Source organism: Plasmodium chabaudi, assembly GCF_900002335.3.
Source record: "Plasmodium chabaudi chabaudi strain AS genome assembly, chromosome: 10".
Lineage (NCBI taxonomy): Eukaryota > Apicomplexa > Aconoidasida > Haemosporida > Plasmodiidae > Plasmodium > Plasmodium chabaudi.
Genome location: NC_030110.2, coordinates 1,304,656 through 1,330,696, shown reverse-complemented (window position 1 = coordinate 1,330,696; position 26,041 = coordinate 1,304,656). Strand labels below are relative to the sequence as shown.

The 26,041-nt window shown below is 23.2% G+C and overlaps 8 protein-coding genes across 8 annotated transcripts; 4 read left to right on the top strand and 4 right to left on the bottom strand.

Moving 5' to 3' along the window:
* Window positions 1-1,950: 1,950 nt before the first annotated feature.
* PCHAS_1034500 (conserved Plasmodium protein, unknown function) lies at window positions 1,951-3,055 on the top strand (the record flags this gene model as incomplete). The annotated part of the gene is made up of 2 exons (XM_016798451.1): window positions 1,951-2,817; window positions 2,996-3,055. 2 exons carry the CDS (start codon window positions 1,951-1,953, stop codon window positions 3,053-3,055), a joined length of 927 nt encoding a protein of 308 aa, XP_016655656.1.
* A 586-nt stretch (window positions 3,056-3,641) lies between these two features.
* PCHAS_1034400 (tRNA-dihydrouridine synthase, putative) lies at window positions 3,642-4,658 on the bottom strand (the record flags this gene model as incomplete). The annotated part of the gene is made up of 1 exon (XM_732115.2): window positions 3,642-4,658. One exon carries the CDS (start codon window positions 4,656-4,658, stop codon window positions 3,642-3,644), a length of 1,017 nt encoding a protein of 338 aa, XP_737208.2.
* Window positions 4,659-5,783: 1,125 nt separating this feature from the next.
* PCHAS_1034300 (WD repeat-containing protein, putative) lies at window positions 5,784-7,479 on the bottom strand (the record flags this gene model as incomplete). Its single annotated transcript, XM_733595.2, has 2 exons — window positions 5,784-5,833; window positions 5,925-7,479. The coding sequence occupies 2 exons, from the start codon at window positions 7,477-7,479 to the stop codon at window positions 5,784-5,786; spliced, it is 1,605 nt and encodes a 534-aa protein (XP_738688.2).
* Window positions 7,480-8,444: 965 nt separating this feature from the next.
* Window positions 8,445-11,711, top strand: PCHAS_1034200 (aldo-keto reductase, putative; the record flags this gene model as incomplete). Its single annotated transcript, XM_738889.2, has 1 exon — window positions 8,445-11,711. The coding sequence occupies one exon, from the start codon at window positions 8,445-8,447 to the stop codon at window positions 11,709-11,711; it is 3,267 nt and encodes a 1,088-aa protein (XP_743982.2).
* Window positions 11,712-12,215: 504 nt separating this feature from the next.
* PCHAS_1034100 (conserved Plasmodium protein, unknown function) lies at window positions 12,216-12,989 on the bottom strand (the record flags this gene model as incomplete). The annotated part of the gene is made up of 3 exons (XM_016798450.1): window positions 12,216-12,363; window positions 12,476-12,860; window positions 12,938-12,989. 3 exons carry the CDS (start codon window positions 12,987-12,989, stop codon window positions 12,216-12,218), a joined length of 585 nt encoding a protein of 194 aa, XP_016655655.1.
* A 1,782-nt stretch (window positions 12,990-14,771) lies between these two features.
* Window positions 14,772-15,929, top strand: PCHAS_1034000 (DNA damage-inducible protein 1, putative; the record flags this gene model as incomplete). Its single annotated transcript, XM_737870.1, has 1 exon — window positions 14,772-15,929. The coding sequence occupies one exon, from the start codon at window positions 14,772-14,774 to the stop codon at window positions 15,927-15,929; it is 1,158 nt and encodes a 385-aa protein (XP_742963.1).
* Window positions 15,930-17,112: 1,183 nt separating this feature from the next.
* PCHAS_1033900 (conserved protein, unknown function) lies at window positions 17,113-18,780 on the bottom strand (the record flags this gene model as incomplete). Its single annotated transcript, XM_016798449.1, has 4 exons — window positions 17,113-17,516; window positions 17,702-17,838; window positions 18,130-18,367; window positions 18,771-18,780. The coding sequence occupies 4 exons, from the start codon at window positions 18,778-18,780 to the stop codon at window positions 17,113-17,115; spliced, it is 789 nt and encodes a 262-aa protein (XP_016655654.1).
* A 3,059-nt stretch (window positions 18,781-21,839) lies between these two features.
* On the top strand, window positions 21,840-25,013 carry PCHAS_1033800 (conserved Plasmodium protein, unknown function; the record flags this gene model as incomplete). The annotated part of the gene is made up of 3 exons (XM_016798448.1): window positions 21,840-21,890; window positions 22,119-22,153; window positions 22,244-25,013. The coding sequence occupies 3 exons, from the start codon at window positions 21,840-21,842 to the stop codon at window positions 25,011-25,013; spliced, it is 2,856 nt and encodes a 951-aa protein (XP_016655653.1).
* Between the last annotated feature and the right edge of the window lie 1,028 nt (window positions 25,014-26,041).

Genomic DNA, 26,041 nt, shown 5'->3' with positions numbered 1-26,041 from the left:
ATATGATGAAGCAACATATGGTAAATAGATATTTATGCGAAATGATGCATATGCGTTTTATCAAGCACATGCTTTGAAATAAACGATTTAATATAAATATAAAATTAATGATAATATATAAATGAATAAAAACTATATTTCATAATCTTCTACATGCATTATCATGATGAAAATCAGAGTATACAAATGTACAAAAAAAACGAAATATAAAATTATAATCGTAAAATATGTAAAAAAATATATGATAAATTTATGAAAATAATTGTAAATAATAAATAAGCATATCTTTAATATATACTATATTTATTTATATATATTTATAATATTAATATTATACAATCGGCTATTTACCCTCCAATTATGTGTGACGTTACACTTTTGTACATTCATAAATATAAATGTATGTCATAAAGAATTATGCAAAACAGTATGAATAAGTTTATCAACTGTTTCATATACTGAAAAATGTTATAAATTCAAAAAAAAATACAGAATTAAGTTTAATAAAAATAAAAGAAATAAATAAAATATCATAGGATACAATACTATTAATAAATAATGATTATTATATACTGTATAAAAGACGCTATGCTTAATTTTGCCCCTTTTCATTCATTTTTTCATTTAAATTTATTGATATTCTTTTTTTAAATACTATTTTAATGATTAATTCATTCTTTTTTTGGTAGAATGAATTTATATATATTCCCCAAAGGAAAATAAACAGAATGAATTATTGCTTTTTATTTGCTTGATTTTTTTTATCATACTTTTGAAAAAACTTTTATAGAAAACACAAACACATTGGATATTTGTTGTTGTATTACCCTGTTAAGTGTTTCAAAATTGTTTAATTCTATATTTTTCATATGGTAATGTTTTATGGAATGGATTTTCCCCTTTTCCTAGGGTTAAATTATTGAAGGAATACTATAGTTATTATTGTAACTATAATACAAATATATATATATATATACATATTCTCCATCAAGTTTATAAATTCCTTTCCATAATCCCATAATTTATAATTTGTCCATTTTATCATGTAAAATACTTTATAAACGAATTTAAGAAAAACTGATAAATTTTCGCTTTATCACAAAACGATAAAAAAGCTTTAAAAAGCACACAAGCAGTAATAACCTCGAATTTTAAATATTAAAAAAATTGATTTTAGTTTTCTAAATAAAAGAAAAGGATTAATATATCATTCTAAATCACATATATTCTTCGATTTTTATTGTGAAAGATTAAAAGAAATGACCGAAATGTCTATATGCATATCTATTATTTATTTTATTAAACTGTCTTATTTGCAGATACTCTCCTTAAAACATTATATGTCGATAAATACAGACTTATCGTTTTTAAATAAATTATTTTAAATCCATTGAAAATTCTATATTTATTTTTTAATAATAAAATTATTTAACTTTTTTAGATATAAAATTATTTATTTTTTTATCATTAAATGGTATAACGCGTATTCGCATAAATAATGGTCTTTCCTTCCTAAGTTATAACAATTATTATCTGTCTAAAATTAAAACGCATTTTGAATTTTTCGCTATAAGTATACATTTCATACTTATTTTATGCTTATTAATTTTTTTTTTTGTATAAAATATTTGAAATAATACATCTCAACTTTTATATATTAAGGGTAATTATTGTTCCCATTTTTCTGCATATTAAAATCAGCCTGAAAATGTGCTAGTATTTCTATATTAAAATAGGAAAAATATATCAAATAAAACAAAATTGATATCATTTTCTAGCTAATAGTATACAACCCCTTGCATCATTATTCTTTCTTTAAATGAACCACCACGTAGTTAGCTGTTTAATGTGTAACTTTATGCCGTAACAAATATCGGCTCATACCCAGTAATAATATATGCATATAAGTAGATATATATATTTTCTCTTTTTTATGAATACAAACTCAAAATGAATAAGTATATGAGCTCAAGTAGCACAATTTTAAATACCAAAAGAAATGCTAGATACGAAATAAAAAAAGATATAACAACCGAAAAAAATAATGATGTAGAAGAAAACAAAAACCCGAATGATGAAATATATAATCAAATAAAAACGAATTTATTAAAATTGGAAAAATCATTCCTGGATAATGTCCTTTTACAAGTTAAACGGAAAAATATTCCAGGACCAAAAAACTCTATTGAAAAATCAGCAATAAATGAATTAAATAAATATAAAAAAAATATAGAAATTTTAAAAAGCAAAGTAGGTATAGAAGATAATACAAACAAAATAGTCAAATTAGAAAATAAATTAAAAGAAAAAGAAGAAATTTTACAAAAATTAAATAATGATAAAGAAGCTTTCGATAATATATCCAGACAACAATTAAAAGCTATAGATGAAATATGTCTAAATGAAATTCAATTATCAATACAAACAAAATATGACGAAATTAGACAGCTAAAGGAAGATCTAATAAAAATAAAAAATGTATATATGGAAAATGAACATATTCTAAAAAAAAAACAGGAACAATTAATTAATATTGATAGCCAATTAAAAAAAAAAATTATTTATATTAAAAATGCAAAGAACTCAAACAATAATAATAGTATTAACAATACAAATAATAATAACAATAATAGCGCTAACAAAATGATGTCAAGTATACAAGTTCAAACACTCAAAGCACAAATTGATATGATAAATGAAAATATAAATAATGATACCCAAATGTATGATCAGAAAATTCAAAACCTCGAAAAGAGCATAACATCCTCTGAGAATGACATCGAATTTTTAAATTCGCAAATTGACGAAATAAAGAAGGTATGAATAGAAAAAATGTGCATATATATACCTATAAAATTAAATATATATAAATGTGATAACCATAAATCAATTCATAAAAGATGTAACGCTTTTATGTGCATAATTATGTATTCATTACTTTATCAATTCTTTGGTAATATATTATGCATTTCATTTCTACTTTTTTTTTATGCAGAACATTGATAACATACATTCAGACATAAAAAAAATGAGACGACAGAAAAAGGAAAAATAACTTTTACAAAAAAAACATTTTCACAATTTTCAAATAAATTATGAGATCATGTTGTAAGGATTAAGATAGCCAATAATGTAAGACGAAAAGAATATATACACACATATATATAAGCATATAAATATATATGTTTGGATGATTTATTAAAAATAGTTTGATATTTGACAAAAGTTTTTTATTAATATTTTTTTAAAATATGCATAGCCCCACAATTAATTTGTTTTGAAATAATACAAAAAAATAAGGTACAAAAAATGAGCAATGCATTATTTGTTTTCGCTTTTTTATTTATTATTTTTTTAACTTAAAAAATTTTAAAACGAGCAAGATAATATTAAAAAAATTGTAAATTAATTAATAAACAAATTGATAAACTAATTATTAAATGGTTGCTTAATATATTAGATGCACCATTCCTAATAAAAGGGAAAAAAGGGGGTCTTATCTTTTAGCAAAGATAGCAAATAAAAAGTTTTTCTTTAATTAAAAAATTGTTAGGATAATAAGAATGATCCACATATATTACAATCTGAATTGTAAATTTATATAAATTAGCAAATATTCAAAATATATCCAATATTAGTCACTAATTTTTTCTGTATCTTCTATACCAACTATGAGCAGATTCAACTAAAGTATTTTCGTTTCTTTTTTGGTTTAACAAATCTCTAAAACTTAAATAATCATTTATTGTATGGCAATTATTTAATAAGTCTCGTAAATCAGTATGTACAGTAAAATATTTATATAACATTTTAAATAAATGACTCTTCAAATATTTTGTATTTGTTTCATATTTTAAAAATAGATCATAATATTCATTAACTAAATCTATAGTATTAATATTTTTATTTGAAAAAAAACTCGGCTTTTCTAGCATTATTTCTGCACACATCACTGCATCTGTTTTTGTATAATTTAAACATTTTTCTATGTCTTCAAAATATTCAATAGAACCATTAGCTATTATAGGAATATTTAATCGTTCTTTAATTATTTTTATAATTTCATAATCACACTCTTTAATATTTACACCTTTTTCTTCTTTTGTTCTCCCATGCACTGTAATCATTTTAACATTCCGACTTTGTAAATCATAACATAAATTTAAAGTTTTTTGATAATCATTATCTATTTTTCGTATTTTACAACTAATAGGAACATTACAATTATTAGTAATATCAGATATTAAATTAACCACTTCATCATGTTTATGTAATAAAAATGCTCCATAGTTCCCTTTTTTTGCTATTTGTTGAGGGCAACCTAAATTTATATCAACACCATTTACTTCATCTTTAATATAATCAATGGCTTTTAAAATTATTGATGGATCATTTCCACAAAATTGAACTATTAATGGTTTATCTTGATCACATGTTTTAAAATAACCTGTTCTATATTTACTATGTTCAACAAAATTTTTGGAATGGAACATAGGAGTAAATGCAAGATCACAATTATAATTTCGGCATAGTAATCGAAAAGGTAATTCACTTAAATCAACCATAGGTGCTAAAACATGCTTAGGGTTCCCCAATATTTCCCAATATGATTTTTCATATTCCTTTTTCTTTACATTTTCACTTTGTTCTGTATCCATTATCCATTATATTTTAATAGTATCAATATTGAAAACAAATTATTTGATATTTTACCAATTTAATGCCGTTATCTCAGATATTTACACTGTGTTATATTTTATTTCGAATGCTATTTTTGTTTCTACTAAATATTCAGCTATTGTCGCAAAATCTGGTGCTGATTATGTGGTACAAAAAGGGTATATACTTATTTATTTAATATAATTAAATAGATTGATGTTGCTCTTAAATTTTTATTTAGTTTAACCTTTTATTAAATATGTATTATATTTATAAATTCATGTACCACTTTCTCTTGCTATCTATATTTTAAAACAAAAAAAAATATATTATTCTTTATAGTCGTAAAACTATTAATGTACTTAAAAATGTCAATATTATTATGTTTAAAGGGGAACAAATTTCAAATTCCTTTTCCGACATGTTCCGAATTTATTTTTTTAAACAGTAAAACTTATGTATTCTATTTCAAATTTTTTTTAATCAGATAGAAAAAATAATAAAATAATAAGCATTCAGAATATAAAAAATTGAAAAAATATATTTAAGAAAAAATATAGTTAGAAAAATGATCATGTAACATTCAAAATGGTTCATTTTTAATTTGTTCAAATGGTAACATCGAGACTTGCTATTTGAAAAATATGCACCTTATAGTTGGTTTATGGATATATAATGCATGTTGTAAGTCATTCGCCAATTTTGTGCATATAATTATATCCATCTATTTCTTATTTATATATTCCATTTCGCTCAACAACGATGTATAAGAATACTTATACAATAATTATGAGTACAAATATAAAAGTTACTTTGAAATATTCAAACAAAATTTATACATGAATATATGTTTGTTGTATATATACCTAGTATAAAATATATTTCAAAAAACTTAATTATCAACACAAATGGAGGTAATAATAAAATATATTGATGAAAACAAAAATAAATAGCACATAATCATATTTAACCGATCATGTGAAAATAAATAAATTAAATTTGACAAAATGAAATGAATTGAATTAAACGAAGCAAAACAAATTGAAAATAGTAAGATTTACGAATCAATGAAATAAGGGGAAGACAATTGACAATATGTTATGATATATTTAACTTTGTTATAATTAGAAATTGTCTTCTACTGTGTGCTTCCAGTGGCTTATTAGTCCAATGTCTACAAATTAAAGAAATCAAAAATGAAATAAAATAATATCCACAAAAAATATAAGCATTTGTATGAATGATCACATGTGTATAAAACTCACCAATTTGTTCTCCTTCGGCAAAGAAGGAATGAGGATAGGCCGTAGGATCACCCTTAAGTTCATTTTCTTCATTTAATATAATTTGATTTAAATTTCCATTATTTCGGTCAACGTAAAATAACGAATTTGTATTATTATAATTTGTAAAAAGAAAAGATAAAGGGTAATCCTTTAAAGAGCAAAACTTAATTTTATCTTTATTAATTGTGACAGATTCTTTATCCGTGCCGTTTATATTTATTGGTATAACTAATATTCCTTTAATGTTTTCTATAGATATATATATGGATGATGTTTTTATATTAAAAATTAACATACCTACTATAAAATTATATTTATCTACATTATCAGAGTTATTAAAAAATGATTTTAGCTCGATATATTTGGATAAAAAGGTATAATCAATATATAATGAGTCTATTATTTCTTTTGTTTTAATATTCCATAAATATAGATATGAATCTGCTCCTGACGAACAAAATATTTTTTCATTTATTAACGCAAGAGAAGTAATAAAAAGTTTATGATTTAAATAAAAATTATATATTTTATTTAAGTCTTTATTTTTTAATATTCTTATTTTTTCATCTCTATCTCCTATTATTAAAAAATTATTATCATAATATAAAGATACAACTCCAGAGCTGCAAGTTATGATTGGGTGTAAATGATGTTGATTATTAAAACATTCTTGATAATGCTTTTCTATTCTTTCTTTTATTTTATTTATTTTATTTTCATTCCCATTTAATATATTAATTTTATTATTATCATTTTGGTCGTCTAGTTTTTCGTCACTATTTTTATTCTCTTCCACAGCAACGTCATTATTTATATCATTTTCATTTTCAATATTATATGATTCATCTGAATTATCATAATTATTTTCCAAAATATGCTCAAAATCTTTCATAAAAAATAAATCTTCATCCTTTATTTCAATATCATTCAAAGAATCAATTAAGTAATTCAATTTTATTGTTATACCTCCCTCTGGTGATGTATCATTATTTTCCTTTTTACAAGTTTGATCATTATTTGTATTGCTTTCGCTTAAATTATTATCTTTAAGAGCTCCATCTTTTAATAACAATTGCGTGTTACACAAATATACGTCTCCATACTTGTCAATAAATAATATTTCATTTTTTTCGATCTTTTCGTCCCCACATTTTAAGAAATACGCCTTAACAATTTTCTTTTTGTGCACAATTTTATAACGCACATTCCAGTTGTCATCATAAATTATGATTATTTTATCATCTCCTGTTGTTAAGAAATATTTACTATTTTCATTTACGTCTAAAGATCTTATAACACTTTCATGTTCTTCGATTTTTTTGATATATTTATTTTCTTTTATGTTAAAAATAATTAAACTTTTTCCTAATCCATATATTATATTATCATTGTGGAAAATTATAGGCGAATTTGGAATACTTGGGTAAACATATTTTTTCTCTTCTTCACTTATGTTTTCAATTTTTTTACTAGAATCCAGAGAGTTAAAATCGTTGGGTCTTTGTCTTTTCTTCGTATTTCTTTTATTCACCATGTTGCATGTATATATTTCTTTGATATATTTCTTATTTTATGCGAAATGTTTTCCACTTTCAAAAAAAAAGAAATGCCATATAATACTCGATTTTTTTATAATTTATATTAAAATATACAAAATTTAATTATTTATTCAAAATGATATTAAAAAAAACTGATAAATATGACTACAATCATGTTAGTTGTTTCTTTTTTATGGAATTTGTTTTATGCTAATTTAGAGGAAATATACATAGATCAACTACATTTCACTATCTTTCGTTTGAATACTTCCACATTATATTTATTGTTGTAGTTGGTATATATTGTTTATTTTTTATATTTTTTTACTTTTATATATTTTTTTATTTGTTTTATTTTATTTATTATTTTTTTTTGAAAATGAAAACCATGTATTAACGGCATTTATATTCTTCTAATTCATTTTTTTACTCCGACACCTTTTTTTGGTCTTAAAATTTAAACGGATACATTTTTAATTAAAGTTGGGAAAAAATAATTATAATACAAAAAAAATGAAAAAGGAAATTTTTATAAAATCAGTAAAATTTTAACACATAATTTTCAATGTGTTTAAATGATAAGATTATATTATATTTTTTTCTCTCTCATTTCCATTATGTATCTTTATTAAATTGTATTTAAAAGGAGATGGGTGTTAAGATTAATCTCATAATCTGATCTAATAAATTGAATTTTTCACAATGAAATTATGAAAAAAAAACAGAAGAACCATAAGTCACCAACATAAGAATTGGCATAGCAAATAAGCTAATTCGATAGTATAAATGTATGGCGAAAATATGTACTATGAAGTTATACACGTTATGTACCAATTGAGGAAAAACAAACACACATACACCCATAGGATTAAAAAAAATGTATACAATAGTGAACACCTAAAGAATAAATCAAACTGAAAAAAACAATATGCCAAAACTCTTTTATAAGATATAAGTAGTAATGAAAACCAAACGGAAAATCCTCTTAATATTATTACATTCTTTGGTATTTTTTGAGGTTTTATTTTGTCTAATAAAGAAAAGAAATTATTATAATACTGTATACACAAAAGGAAAACACCCTACAAATCATTTTAGAAATTCCAAAATAAATTATAAATTAAGTTATGTTAATTTTATAAAAAGTTTCAAAAAATGTCTTGTTAAAAATTATTCCAATTACTACTTTATTCGTAATACTATATTCTATTTTAAAAAAACTCAAAGGGATAAATTTATTGCCGTTAAGAAAAGAAAAAGCATATCAATCTTTTCTTCTGATCGTATTAATGGGAAACCTGTAAAATTATATCTCAAAAAAAATAGTGCGAAGGGGAAAGATTCAGAAAGTGAACAAATTGAAGACGATAAGCAAAGTGACACTAAAAAAAGCAAAAAAACAAAAACATCAAAAAATGCCAAAACAAAAGCTGTGAAAAAAACGAAATCGACAACAAAAAATAAAACTAAAACTGCAAAAACAAGTAAAAATGAAAAAAAAGACCAAAATGATGAGGAAGAAAACAAAACGAATAAACCAAAAACTAAAGGAAAGAAAAAAAAAAATACAACAGTGGATGAAATAATTTCTGAACATGAAACCAATGAAAATCCAAAAGAAGTATTAGAGACAAAAAAATTGAAAGGATCTAAAAGAAAGAAATCTAGTGACTTAAGAAAAAAAAAACCAAGCGAAGATGATATTACCCTCGAAAAAACAGACGAAGATTTGGACTCTGTGAAAGGAAAAAGGACACAAAAAAAAGAAGCAAAGAAAACTGAATCAAAAAAAAAGCGCGATATTGAAGAAATAAGTGATGAAGACTTTGAAGAATTTAATGATGATGAAATAATGCCCGGAATAGATGATTTAGATCAAGAAAAAGATGCAAAAGCATACGAAGAAAAAATGAAAGAAAATGAAGAAAGAGAAAAGAAGATTGAATTCATAAAAAGGGTAGAATTTTTATTAAAAGAAGATAATGAAAAAAATCAAAACTTGCATGAAGAAAGGCCAGATATAGATAAGCTTCGATTTTCAGAAAAACCAACAGTAGGAAGCGAAGATTTAATGCATACTATATTAAAAAATGTACACAATAATACAGAGGAAAAGCAAAAAAATTCAAATCCCATTCCTGATTTTAAAAAGAAGCATTTATTTTATGAACTATTAAGAATAAGCAATTCAAATAGTTTTAAAACACATAAAATATATACACATAAAGATTTAATATATGGAATTAAATATCGAAAACTGGGAGATAGCAATTTATGTGTTAGTGAATTATGTATAGGGACAAGTATGTATGAAAATGATAACTTTATAAGTAAAGATGATGTAAATGTTTTATTAAATATGGCTTTTTATGAATATGGAATAAATTTTTTTGATATTTGTGAATATGATCCTTTTCCTTTTGATCCTGATAGTTATAGAAAAAGCAAAAATAAAAATATGAATTTGTTTTTAAAAGATAAAAAAAGAGAAAATATAATTATTAATTTAAGAATGTGCTCATCAAGAAATGTAGATAGAAATACTCATGGAGATTTTTATTTAACATGGATTATGGATGGTCTAAAAGATGATAAACCAACATTTTATAATATTGAGGAAAGATTGGATAAAATTTTAAAAAATCTAAATACAAGTTATGTTGACATATTGACTATTGATATTCCTGAGAGATATGTTCCGAATAGTACCATTGGGGAAGACACATATATATGGGGCCGTGAAAGGAGTAATGACCCAAACAGCGAATCTCCCGAAATTTCAATAGAGGAACAATTTGAAATTCTTGAAAAACTTGTGCTTAAAGGGAAGGTTCGGCACATAGCAGTGTCAAACGAAACACCTTGGGGAATATATCAATGGTGCAATTTAGCTAGAAAAAAAAAATATATGAAAATAGTATGTGTGCAAAATCTATATAATCTGCTGCATAGAAATGAAGTAGAATCATCAGGATTAGTTGAAATGATGCTAAGAGAAAATTATAACGTCCCATTAGTTCCATATGGCTTATTAGCAGGGGGAATATTAACTGGCAAATATTTAGATCCCGAAAGATATCATACAGTAGGCCCCGAAACAGTATTAGGTGATGATCAATTAGACCATGATTTAGATGAAACACGAGGTAATCAACCAGAAGATTATGGTTTTTTATCATATGGACCTAAAAATGGTACATGCAATAAATATCCAGATCTATATAAATCACATAGATGTTTATGGGCACAAGATGCTACAGCGGAATACATGAAATTAGCTAGATCACATGGTATGACGCTATCACAATTAAGTCTAAGTTTTGTTTATAGTAGACCATTTGTTGCATCATCTATTATAGGCCCTAGAACAATAGGACAATTAAAAGATTCTATTTTATCACTTAATTACCCATTATATCAACATACACAGCATGACTTGCATGAAATATTTTTAAGATATAGAGGATGCACAATGGATGGTAATATCATATTAAATAGCTTAGAAGATCCAAATAAAACAAGCCAAAATGTCTTTTATAAATCTGCAAATATCCCAATTTTAAGTGGTGGTACTTACTGGGATAATTACCCCTTGCCATTTTTACCTAAACGTTATGAATATACTGATTTAAAAGAAGAGCATGATAGAATAAAATCGACATTTGGATTAAATGATGATCCTGGGGATTTTAACTTTATTAATTCTCGTATATGGATAGAAAGAGAAGAAAAAAAAGGAGAATATTTTGCTCTAAAAGAAAGTAATATATTTAAATGGAATAAATTAAAAATATTTAAAGGTATATTAACAAAGCTTAATGAAAAAGAAAAATTAATTTATGATACTAATGATTTCCACTTTTATTATAAAAACAATACTGTATATATAGTTCCTACTGATGAAGAAATGGAAAAGTTTTATCAAAATAAAAATAAAATAAAAAAAATATTAACTCAAACAATAAATGATACCCAAGAATTATATCAATACCAAGAACAATTAGGAAAAGATTTTCCAGATATTTTCAACAATCTAGATATTGATTTAATATATAAACAGTTAATAAATAGACATAATATTAATCCATTAGATAAAAAACAGTTGGAAGAAATTTATAGCTATATCAAACTTACACCAGAAGAAAAAAAAACAGAGGATTTCTGGTACATATATCAATATAATCCTTTCGACAATTCCTTTGGGTTCAGAACAGGAAGTGAACCATAATAAAAATCTACTATGTGAATTTGTTTTTTCTATATATCTCTATATATTAAATCGTAGGGGATTACCAAAAAATTGTTTATTTTACACCCTACATCAGGGTTACAATTTTGTCCACAAGTGGCAAATTTGCCTCTATTTTATCCCCTATGATCATTTTTTTATTCATCTTTTCAAAATATTTTTTTTACCATCTCACAAATTTGGAAGTTTTAAAAATTATAAAAATATTGTAAACTTCTCAAATTTGTAGAGTATAACATTTTTTTTGTGTATGCAATTGAAAACTTTTTATGATCAAAGTTTTTTTTAAATTAAATAATAAATTATACTAATGATAGCAAAATGAAGGCGCACACTCAATTATTTGACAATTAAAAATAAGAATATAATAATTTTTCATTCCAGTCTCAATGTAAGGTAGCAATCTACTTTAAATACCATTCATTAATAGACCCCATTAAAAAAGGAATGTATAAAAAATATTAACATTTCTCTATCCATACGTTATCTATTTTTCTTTGTACTATAAATAATGTTATTAGAATATCGGTCTAATTCCAAATTCGGTATGCCCGAATTTATTTGTTCTATTTCTTCTTCGCTCAAAGTTCGATGCCCCATTTCTTCAGTTAATTCCGCCCCGTATTCACACCTAAAAAATACATATTAAAAAATTATATAAAAGACACACATAAGTACAACAATAGGTCAAATTCTTTTTTTATTTTACTATTTTATCATTTTATTGTTTTATTTGATATTACATTATGACGACATCAGAATCATATTTACTTTTTTTCATTCTCATTGGGTTAGGAGGACTTATTTGTTCATGGTCAGGCTTATTAGTATGTGGTGTATCACAATCATTGCTCGTGTTTTCATCGTTTTGTTCTGTTATATCTTCATCGTCGTTATCACTGTTATCGTTCAAAATTAATTTGTCATTTTCGTCATCACTGCTATTTTCATTTTGTTCATTCTCATTAATTTGATTATTTTGATGATTTGAAAATTTTTTTCTATCAAATACTAATAGTTTATTATTCTTAAAATTAATAAAATGATTGTTTATTGAATTATACTTCCTTACAAATTGAGTGAATAAATCCACTTTCTTCAACACATTTTTAACACTCGACTTGTTACCTACGCATTCAAAATGATAAAATAATTAAAATTATTATAAAAAAAACAGCCTATTGTTTATGTCTTTCAATGATTACATGATACTATAACTTGACGAAGGTAACCAACAGTTGTATTGACAATTGCCATATATTACAACACGAAAAGAGAGGTGGTAATAATACAAAACAAATTATAACTTATTTATTGGATGTTTTTTTTCTCTTTATTTTTATATTATTTTATTTATTATATATTATTTTATTATGTAGTTATCACCATTTTATATATTCACATATCATTTTCGAATTTATATTTATTCCAATGTTACATAAAATTTATTCAAATTTTTATAAAAATAAACAAATATATAATACATTTTTGTGATATATTAAAAGCGTGCTAATTCCTATTATTGTAATTTAATTTTTAATATCTTCTACATATTTTGTACCGTTCTTTATTAAATATTTTTATTAAAACACACACCATTGTGTCATTTTTTCTATATCTTTAAAAATGTAATAAGCAGTTTATATGAAATTGTATTAAATACATGAGAAAAAAAAATAATGTTTTTGACACAATTTTAACAGCTTTCCTATCCCTGCATAATTTAATACGCTTTATTCGTAAAAAATCGTTTTTTTTAAGAATTATCCTTTGCCAAATGTGTAAAATCAATTACACAAAAATAGTCTTATAAAAAACATACAGAGAATAAAAGTGTGAACTTTCGGTATAATGCGGGATATGCCATATTTAAGAGCGAAAAAAAAAATTAAAAATTAAGCCCAATAAATTTAGTGGGGATAAAGGTAAATAATGAATAAGATAAGCATATATTTATTAGTGCCTCTCATGCCATCTTTAAAATAAAAACGAAAAGACAACATGATAACCTTATGGAATATGTGAATTTGTATATGATATAAGAATAATAATACAAAGAATAATTATAATTATTAGAAATTCCAATTGATGTCTTTTAAAAAAAATAGCACAATTTAAAGAATTTCAATCATAAAGCATATATACAATAACACCCTTAAATAATAGTATATAACTGAATATGTTCATTTATTGTGTAACAATTTTCGGTATAATCTTTTAAAATTATTTAATTGTTTTGAAGGGGAATATATGATAATTTAAATTGTATAATTATTAAAATTATTTTTTTTCAATTTTATGCAGAAAATATTTTATTACTAAAATGTATCCTTGTTTGTATTCCAATTACTGTACAGGTTTTAAACAATGGGCTTATGCGAAATAATATCTTCAATTTATTCATTCCCTTTCCATTTTTTTTATATATTATTTAAATAATTATTGTATATTTGTATGCACATGCTTTTTGTTTTTTTATTGATTTTTTTTATCCCTTTTTTCAAGTAAAAATATATAACCATGGATAATTAATGACTTGAGGATAATGTATGGAAAAACTCATTTTTATTTATTCGTTTATTATTTTTTCATTCTTCTTTATTATCATTTTTTTTGCTTTCCTTTTCCATTGAAATTCATTTTATCATAAAGTTGATTTAGTTTCAGTAAAAAATGCGCATACAAATTTGACCAAGAAATATATCATACATATTCAAAACATTTAAAATTTTTTAATTCATACAATTTCATATATGGTGATTTGTGTATTTTGTGATTTTTTTTTGTGTTTTCTTTTTTACATGAGGTAAAACATTCTTGATTAGCTTTGCATTCTAAAGTTGTGAATGCCTGCACTCAGAAACAAGCAATATATATATGCATCATTTGGTAACAATTTATTACGTTATCTTAATGCTAATATACATATAACTGCCTCCACAAGAATAGCCATACAGTTTCACTTTAGTATCCAAATAGACTAAACTTCCATAAAGCGAAAATATCCCCCCTTCAAGAATCTTACAAAAATTGATCAAAATGGTGTTCATAACGATATCTGATGATAATAATATAATAACCAGTCTAGATTTGCATGAAGATACTGAAATGTCTATAATAATGAGCATAATTGAAAATGATTTTTCTCTTAATATGAATATAAATGAATTAACGTATAATGGAAAGGCTGTAGATAAATCAGATACTTTAAAAAAATTGAACATGCATGAAGGTGATCTTTTATTTATCCGAAAAAAAATTAATCTTGATATGTTACAAGAAGAATTAAATGCAAACGGGTTTGGAAATATTATGAACAATAGTGGTGTCACTAACACATCAGCTACTAATAGTAGTACACCCAATCCAGGGAGTATACTTCCAAGTGGTTTGAATAATGCAGGGCAAGGTAATAACGCTGCATTTAATGGGATCTTGGAGCAGTTTCGAATTTTTCAAGAAATGGAATATATAAAAAAAGAAGCTGAAAAATTATTGCAATTAAAAACAGATAAAGCAAAGATGAGCATATTACAAATTCAAGATAAAAAATTATATGATGCTATAAATACTGCAAATCTAGAAGAAATAAAAAAAATAGTAAAAGAAAAATATGAAATGGAAAAAAAAGAAAAACAAAGAGAACAAGAAATGTATGAAAAAGCATTAAAAGACCCACTATCTGAGGAATCACAAAAATATATATATGAACATATATATAAAAATCAAATAAATTCAAATCTCGCATTAGCACAGGAGCATTTTCCTGAAGCATTTGGTGTAGTATATATGTTATATATACCTGTTGAAATAAATAAAAATGTTATACATGCATTTGTTGATTCAGGGGCACAAACAAGTATTATATCAAAAAGGTGTGCAGAAAAATGTAACATTCTAAGATTAATGGATACACGATTTACTGGTATAGCTAAAGGAGTTGGAACAAAATCTATACTAGGAAAAATACACATGATTGATATTAAAATTGGAAATTATTTCTATGCTGTTGCATTAACTATAATAGATGATTATGATATCGATTTTATATTCGGTCTAGATTTATTAAAAAGACATCAATGCTCAATTGATTTGAAGAAAAATGCTTTAGTTATCGAAGATAATGAAATACCATTTCTGGCTGAAAAAGATATAGTCAAACGATCATTTGAAAGCATAAATTTAGACTCACAATAGGGTCCATAAAAATATATTCTCCGCTTCATAATACCCATGCAATATACATTTCATGCTTCTAATATAAATATTTATTCATATTAAAAGTTTTTCTTTATGTATATTCTATAAAATATTATAGGAATTCTCATCACACTAAAGAAAAACGTATGAATTCATATATATGTGTATCATGTATACGATGTTACAATAATATGGGCACTCTTCTAATTATATTTCTAAACAACCCATCTACTTATGCCTTTAAAGAAGATGTGCAGTTATTAATCCCTTTTTAACGCTTTATCACATTTTTAGTTTACCATTTTTTATCGGATTTTTTTTTAAGTTTTAATACAAAAACATTTTTTTTATATTTATAAAAACGCAATTAAACTTTTTTTTAAAATAAATCAACAAAGAAAACATCAGATATTTTCTCATATCTATTTTTTTATTATTATCATTATTCCATATTGTCATAAAGTCCCTTTCTTTATGTATGAGGGGAAATACCATATTCTTTGACAAAAAATATAAGTATAAATTATTGTATAGACATATATATCAATACAATAATAAATAAAAGTATTCGCATTATAGTTTTCTATTATTTTAAAATCGTGTAAGGACATTCAAATTGGATTATACCTGTCCAATGTTTTCCCTTATCGTAATAACATGCATACAATATTTCATGTTAAAACATAAGGATCGTACATATACATAAATTAGTGCATATCCCTATATGAAGGAATTTTTTTGTTCTAAGGATATGCCAATTTCTCCAAAAAGACAGTACCTCGATTTAAAAAATATATTTGAAACCTTTTACAACAGTGTGTGATCACAAACTTAAGATAATGATAACCATAATAAATTAAATAAAACAATTAAAAAGAAAAAAAATATTTTTTTGTGACAACTTTTCACTTATGAATTTTAGTGTTAAAAAGGAAATAATAATGAATAAAATGAAGAAAAAAATTAAGCTAATAAAAAAATTTTCATAATATAAACAAAAACTTAATAGACCACAAAAAAATAAATAAAAAATATAAATAATGAAACAAAATAACTAAGCACATTAATCTTGCTCGTCCTATTATTTAATAAATGTATAATAAGGGATGTAAAAGTAAATAACTATAAAAATCTCTATGTATATATGTAAGCAATGTATAGATACTTGCATAAATATAATTTACAAGTATGTAACTGGCCCGTTGATCCATTCTAAAAATTCTCTTTCATTTATGGAACATTTTTGGTGTTCATCTAAAGCATTAAATATAATAAATAAGTCCAAAAAGTCAAAAAATATATGACCATTTGTATGATCAGAGCACATTCTGTTAAATTCTTCAAATTGCATACCATGATCTGGATCAGCTACACTATATTTTCTGTAGCAATCAATGTATGCTCCTTTAGAAACTAATTTGATTGTTTTTTTAAGTTTCTCTAATCTTAGTGATTTTCTAAGAGCAATTAAAAATCCTACTACTGCTACTGCTAATATGAAACTGCTAGATAATATAACCCAAAAGGATCGGAAAAATGATATTTTTTTTGAGTGGGGCCATAAATTAAGGCAAGACATAGCGCCTAAAGAAGTAAAATAATAATAAGTATGCATATGATTACCTCAATCTTTATATATATGTATATGGGCATGCAAATAAATAGTTAGATGTGAAAATTAGTTGGGTCCATAAATGAAGATTTAACATAATTTGTGGCATATAAAATATTAAAAATTTTCTTAAATGATGCACTATTTCATTATGTACCTAAAAAGAAAAACCATATGGCTTTTCCTGTCAACCTTGTTAAAAATTTGATATATTTTCTGATCATTATTCTATGCTTAGCAGCCCATCTTGGGGTTCCTGGGATATCTAAAATCATCATTATTAAACCCATGATTCTATAAATGGCGTTCAAATATTGAAAATAATATATGAATTCATAATATGCATATATAGAGAAATAGGACAAGGAAGTAGTAAAAACTTAATTATGTCATGTGTACAAATATCATTTAAGTTATTTCATTCAATTCCATGAAATAATTAAACATATTTGTCATTACAAAGGGGATTTCCCACTTTACATAGCAAATACAACCATATATAATGTATAAATATCTATAATTGTGAAGTATGCATACACATATATAGATATATGGGTATGTCTACCGCTTATTAAATTTACTTACATTAAAAATGTTGAAACGATAAAATTTGTAAAGTAAAAATATCTCATTGATTCTAGTAATGATATAGCTCCACAAAAAACAGTCATGACTCCCGAGGAAAAAAATAAGGTTTGATATCTAACATTTAATTTCATTAATGTATTTTCAATAGTTTCCCCCCCCTGTTCAACCTTCTCAGCTATATGTGCTCCATTTGTTTCATCTTCCTTTTCTTTACCGTTTAATAAACCTTGATATTCTATATAAAAAAATATATATCATAATTTATATAATAATGTCAAAGCAATTACCATTAAAAGGATATCAAATAAATTTATAAAATGCCTGATATTTATATTTCATCACAAACAATTGTATGCATCACACACATATATAGCATATATAACTTTGATAGTATAAAATCTTTAAAATGCACACTCAAGGTGTTCCTTTCGATACAACACACATTCTCAATTTATGTGTGTGTACGCGTCTGTGTGCATTTATGTCATATGTGTTGAGTATACCCATGCATATAATGTATATATATATGTATGTATATGCGCATATGCATTCCCATTATTTTTCAAGTATAAGAAAAGAACATTTAAGCATTTATATATGTGTAAGCTCATTTGTGAAATATTTATGTTTTGTTATACCTGAATCCATTTTGTTTTATATTTAATAGGTATTTTATGTTTTCTTGAGTCTTTTATATGTATAATAAATATATTTATTTTTTATTTCAAGTTATCCTTGAATAGCAAAAAATAAATATGGGATTCGAATATTTGAAAATAAATATTTGTGAAAATTTTCCAAAAAAAGGAAAAGAGAGGAAAAAATAATAAAAAAAAAAAACGAAATATGTAAAAAAATGCAAAAATAAATTTACTATAAAATAATATTATTGAGTGACAATTTTTTTTAATAAATACAATTTTTACTTATGTAAATTAACTTTTTTATTTCTTCGTTTTTTTTTTTCACTATACCTTTTCAGTTAAATTTTATTAATAAAAAAAGTAAATGAATATAAATACAAAAATAAAATAATATAAAATAGTGTAAAATAATGTAAATAATGTAAAATAACATATAACAATAATGATAATAGCAATAAAAGTAAAATAATAATAAAAGCAATGAAACAATCAATGATTAAATACGCGTAAAAACATAAACATGTGTAAAGGTTTTTTTATTTATTTTACATTTTCTATTTTTTATAATTTTTTACGTTATTTATTTCGACATAAAAGACCGTTACATTTGCATGAAAAAAAAATGTGTAAACATTATGATAAAGAAATATTGCAATATGTGTATGAATATAGCATTTATGTTATTTGTTTATTTCCTGATTATAACATGTGTATAAATTGTAATAAATAAAACATAATAGAAAATCACATTTTTTGTTTTTACCACGTTATATATATTGATAAAATCATATTTGGAAATTACACGTATAAATGAGAAATTTAAATATTCATGTTGTATAATTAAATACACATTATATATGTACATATAGTTGGTTAGATATTTACCACATTATTGTTAACTCTATGAAAGTCATATAATCCATAAATTTATTTTATTTTTTTTTAAGGGAATTTTATTTAAAAACAAAATACATTAAAATTGTCTATACGTATTTACAATATGATAAATTTTACATTTTTCACATTCACATATTAATATCAATATACAAATTAAAAAATGTATATAAAATAATAAAGACAGTACATAAAAAAATAGACATGAAATGATGAAATGAAATATACTCATCCGTCTATTCGAATGCTAATAAAGTGCATTAATTTTTAAAATAAAATTCGTACACCTCCAGGAAGTTACAATGATAGTTGTCTAAATTTATGGTACGCTAAATAGAGCATTCTAAAAAAATAAAATAGATATATTTTAACAAATATATATAAACAAATACATATTTCTACAAACATCTATAATCTGAAAAAAATTATATTTTAAAATATATTCTATATTAATATCAACTAAGGATATTCATAATTCATTTTAAAAATATAGATAACGAAAACAATAAAAAGACAGAAAATAAAAAAACAAATCATATTTCCCCCTTTCGTATTATACTATAAATTATTATATATATACCCCAAATTGGATTAATTCCAATGATAGAATAATAATGTATATATATATATAATACTATTTATTTGAATATGTATATTCTTCTTTTGGTATAATAGTAAAATACAATGAATATATATATAGACAAGCATATTATTTCTATGCGAATGAATATAGATAATGGCATGTGTCACACTCAATATGCTTTAATAGCAGCTCCAATTAGCTAACCAAAAATATTGTAAATATTCCCATTTTTTGTTTTAAATTTATATATATTTTTTTGCACACATTTTATAGTACCATAGAAAAAAATTAATTCAATTATTTTGCTAAAAAGGGGTTAATATATATATCCCCGAATTTTAAATTCACACAATGTATTATTATCAACTTAAACATAATTATATCCCTTCATATTTTGGTTAAGACAGATATACAACATATATTAACCACCCCCCTTCAGCTAGCTTATTAATTTACCTTTTTTTTTTAAATAATAGATTTGTTCGACTTTTTTATAAAAATACAGGAATAAAATAAAGGCATATATATTGCCATTTAATGATTTCTTAGTAAAAAAAATATATTCACTCGTATTTCCTACAACATCACAAATATATATATTTCAATGAAGACATTAAAAAATATATTCCAAAATTTATGTATATATAATTATTTAAAATGCTTTTATTTTCTTAATTTTATTTTGGAAAAAAAAATAATTTTTATAACATATAAAATAAAATTATAAGCTGAAATAAATATGTGGATAAATAATTATATTGTGTCATATTAAGGGGATTACACGTATCAATAATTTGTTAAATTTTATATTTTTTGGTGATACCATATATAAATATAGTTTCAAACATAAAATAATAATATATATATTCATTGTATATTTTTGAAGAAATAATTTATTCATATTTTTCGTTCAGTAAATTTACATGATGGTGAATAAAAAATGTAGGAGCCAAATGGCAATACAAAATTTTGCTACTAAATTTTTTTTATTATAATATGCCAAGTATACAAAATATATATATATATATATAACTTAACATAAAAATAAGCAATTAAAATACAAATGTGTGTATAAAACAAAAGAACAAATGGAAATTTTTTAATTAATTATATCTTCATGTTTATATTATTTTAATTATTTTTTTCACTTAAACATTGCAAAATATATTTATTTTTTAATTTATTTCATAATATTATTTATATGAACAATTTTATTTCACTATTAACAATTTTTTCACAAATTTGTCATTTTATAAATATGCACATAGCATAATTCTGTGTATATTTTTTCTCGTTGTAGAATCTTTAATTTCTACAATGTTTTTTGGGGCTTATGCCACAATACGAGCATATTTAATTTGGATTATTTTGAAATATCACAAAATTAAATATATAACAAGTATGAAATAAGCATATAGGTGTATATATGCGTAACTAATTTATATAGATACACCATTTGTTTTTTCTCGAAAAAATATAGAGCATATGAACAAAATGGAAATACATCCTTAATATGTCCACCTGTATTTTTTTAACTTCTTATAAAAAAAGAGTATGTACATATATTTATTTTAAATGCGAAAATAATGAAAAATGACAACTTAATTCACAAGAATAACACATGGGTCTTAAATAATGTAAGTTATTTTTTTATTCTGATGCATCGAAACTAAATTTACTTTTCTATATTTTATTTATTTGTATTTATATTTTTTATTAACTCCCTTTGTCGTAATTATAAATCATATCATTTACGATATTATTATATAAATAAACATGCACACTTATGTATATATGGTTGTATATTTGAGTTTATTACCACAACATTAATATGCACATTATTTTTAATAATTTTATCTGCTTAGAACAAACAAAATAATGGTATCACTAAAAAAAAAAGGTGCTTATGAAATAAAAAATAACAATACATAAAGCAATTAATAAGTTGGTATATAAATACACTTATATTTTCATTATCCTCTTTTTTCAGCCGCATCGAATATTTAGCATTACTAGGGAAAGAAAAACATTTTAACAAAGAAAGCAATTCTCAAAAAGGCGAAAAAAATGAAGCAACAGATATGTATATTTACACAAATTATGGTGTAGAAAAGGTTTCTATAAATACAGTCTCAAATGATAAAACAAATGAAGCAAACAAAAGCAATAGATATCAATATTTAAAAGAAAAAATAAATAATGCGGTAAAATATCAAGAAAAATTAAAAATTGAACGAATTGAAGAGCAAGATAATTCAGTAAATCACGAAGAAAATAATGTTAATGATATTTTCGTTTTTGATAGGAATAAAAACGAAATTAATATAATAAATCCCAATGATATCTCAAAAACGAATAATAAAAATGAAATTGATGATGCTACTTCAATTATTTTAGATAATGGTAAAAATATATCTGAGATTTGTACTTCTCAAAATGATTTCTTCCTAAGTTGCGACAACAAGAATGAGGAAAATGGACACAGTAACAAAACCAAAGTGAATATGTTTTATGATACACCCTCTGAAAAAAATAATAATATTGATAAAAGAATAGAAGAATTTTTCCAATCAGAAAAAATAATTTCCAAAACCAATGCAAATCATAAGAACGCATTAAAAACAAATAATATTCCTGTGAATAAGCAAGCTAATAAGGAACCTATTGAAATGGTGTCTATAAATAATAAAGAAAATAACATAACGACCATGTGCAAATGTAATGAAGGTTTCAAAGAAGATGATTCATACAATAATTGTAATAATAGGGATAAATATTATGACAGCGATTCAAAAAGTAGACAAAGTCATAATTGTGAAAACAATTTTAATGTACATAAAGAAATGAATTCTCTTAGCAATAAAATGCAAAATTTGAATAAAATAATTGAAGAAATAAATAATAAAAAACATGTAAAAACAAATATATTAAACAATAAAATAAGTTCTTGGGATATTCGAATGTGTGAAAATCAAACTAATAATATAAATAATGAAATAAATGTTTTAAATAGTAAAATTTATAACTTATATAACGAAAAAATTAATAAAATATATGAACAAATAACACAGGATATTTGTAAACTAAATAAGCAAATAATCAAGGTTATAAAAAATGGAGAATATAATGAAATAATTAAAAGTTTTAATAGTAAAATACATAATCAAACAAATAACATAAAAATGCAAATTGGGCATTTACAAGATCAAGTAGATAATTATTTGCTTATGCAAAAAAGCGGTAAGTTATTTAATAAAATAAATGATTGCATAAACAATCTAAATAACCAAATAGAAAGTTCTGTCTTAAAAAATGAATTTTTACATCATAAAAGAAATGTAAATAAAAATTATAATGATAATATTAATGAAACGAAAGAAACAATAAATGTTGAAGTGCATAATTATATAGACAGGCAAAACACCGATATTCCGAATAAAAAGAATAAGATTATAAACAATTATAATGATATACAATATGATCATAAAAAAAAACGTAAGGTAAATGAAACTAACCAGATATCTGACGATGGCAATAATGGCAAACAAAGCTTATCAATAAAAAAATCCATTAAAAAACATAAGTCCATTCAAAATACTAATAATGCCCATAATAAGCATACTATACAAAATGTACACTCTGAATATTCGGATAAACATGAGGGCAATGATTATAATAAACTATATAATGATGAAAAATTCTTATACTTAAAAAGTAAATTGATTGAATTAAAAAAATCAAAAATGGAACAAAAGTTACTGAGTAATAAAAATAGTGTAGATAAAAAAGAAAATATGAATATTGCAGAAACGAAAGACACTTTAGATTATACAAACAATGCAAATAAAAACGAATGCATAGTGCAACCTGGAAATGACAACCAATTTAATTGCATTAACATAGATACTAACTTAAAACGCATTACTTCTCAAAATGAAGGCAATAATAATAGAGTTAGTAACCATAAAAGTAGTAATACTATCGATACTTACAAGAGGGAAAAGGATGATATAAATTGTGGAGTTCAATGTTCTCAAAATATATCTATTCAAGTTCCATATGAAAAGTGTTATAATTATTACGAACGTTATAAAAAATATAAAGATATACAAAATAATAATATGCATAACTGTTCACCCAATAACGAAAAAAAATCTAATGATATTATGTCCATGTTTAAAAAAATACTACATAAAAATGATAAACATAAAACCCATGAAATTAAGGTGGACATGCCTGACGAAACCCACAAACTGAATAATTTGTTTCCCCAAAAAACTGAAGCAAACAATTTAAGTAATTTACAACAAAATTATAATTTTATCACATATAAAAATCCAAATGGAAATATTATTCCACCTCAACTTAATACTAGTAATAATTTCGAACAAAATATTAATAATGGATATATCGAAAAAAGTTCCGATAGTATCCACAATTGGGGTCGTGGACATGTTATTCCAACTATTTCCACCCCAAGCAATAACCAAAATGGCAATAGTAACGATTTAAAATTAAGTAGCGATTATTCAAAACATACATCGGTATCAAATATCTTTACTCTGGATCAAATTTACAAATACACTGCTAATTATTATAATGCCACCAATAAAAAATGTAAACGGGAGGATGATCAAGCCGTTTTAGAAGAAACCAATAAGGAGAAACATGATGATCTCGATTTGAATTCGAATAAAGAAACAATCAAAACTATTTTAAAACAAAAATATAATATCCTAAAATGTGAAAAGACCACATAGAATAATAGTTCATGCCCACCATGGAAAGCGTATATAAATATATATACCAATTAATCATATGCATATTTATACATGCATGTTTTTTTTGTCTAAACAAATATATGGACGTATATATGTACCTAATAAATATATTTATTATAACAATAATAATAATGCATATCAACGATTCTTCTTTATCATTATAGGAACTGTCAGTAATGAAGACGAACTAAATGCGCAAGTAATTATACTCTAAAAATAAAATATATATGTTGCATTATACTTAACTTATATTCTATATATGCCTTATTCAGAAATTTTCCATTTTAAGTTTGGATAATTTAGATAATGGAATTATAAGAAAGACTTTAAAGTAAGATAGGATATGGTTATATAAAAAAGTTGGCAAATAAAAAATAGAACAAAAAAAATAAACGTATATATAATTTTTTTAAATATTTAAAATAATTGAAAAATATAATTAGGTGGATCAAAGTATATTCTCATTGTTTTTTATCGTCTAAATTCATTCAAATAATTAAAAAATATATTTCTCTACATTATTTTAACGTTTTATTGTTTTCGTCATTTATTTTCTTTTATCCTTCCTTTTTGTGTTTTTTTTTGGGTTATATTTTTTTATGAAAATTTTTTCGAATATTATCTTTATTTCATCTTTCCCTATTATTTAATTTCTTTTTACATAAAATATTTGTAATGCTATATATATGTAAAATATATATATTTTTTTTTAATATTTATTTTATAATTTGGCAAATACAACTATATTTGATGGGCAAAATTTTTGGTTTACGACATGCCTAGTAAATTCATAAAAATTTATATGTATTGTTAAAAAAAAATAAAACTAATTTTTATAAATTATTTAATCAATATATTTAGTAAAGTATATATTTTTTTTAATATAAATTTTATCTAATATTCATTTTTTTGTATGGTAATTAATGAATAAATCCAATATTTGGATAACATTTTTATTATTGCCACAATAGTATTGTAATTTTTTATATAATGCAATTTTTATTTCA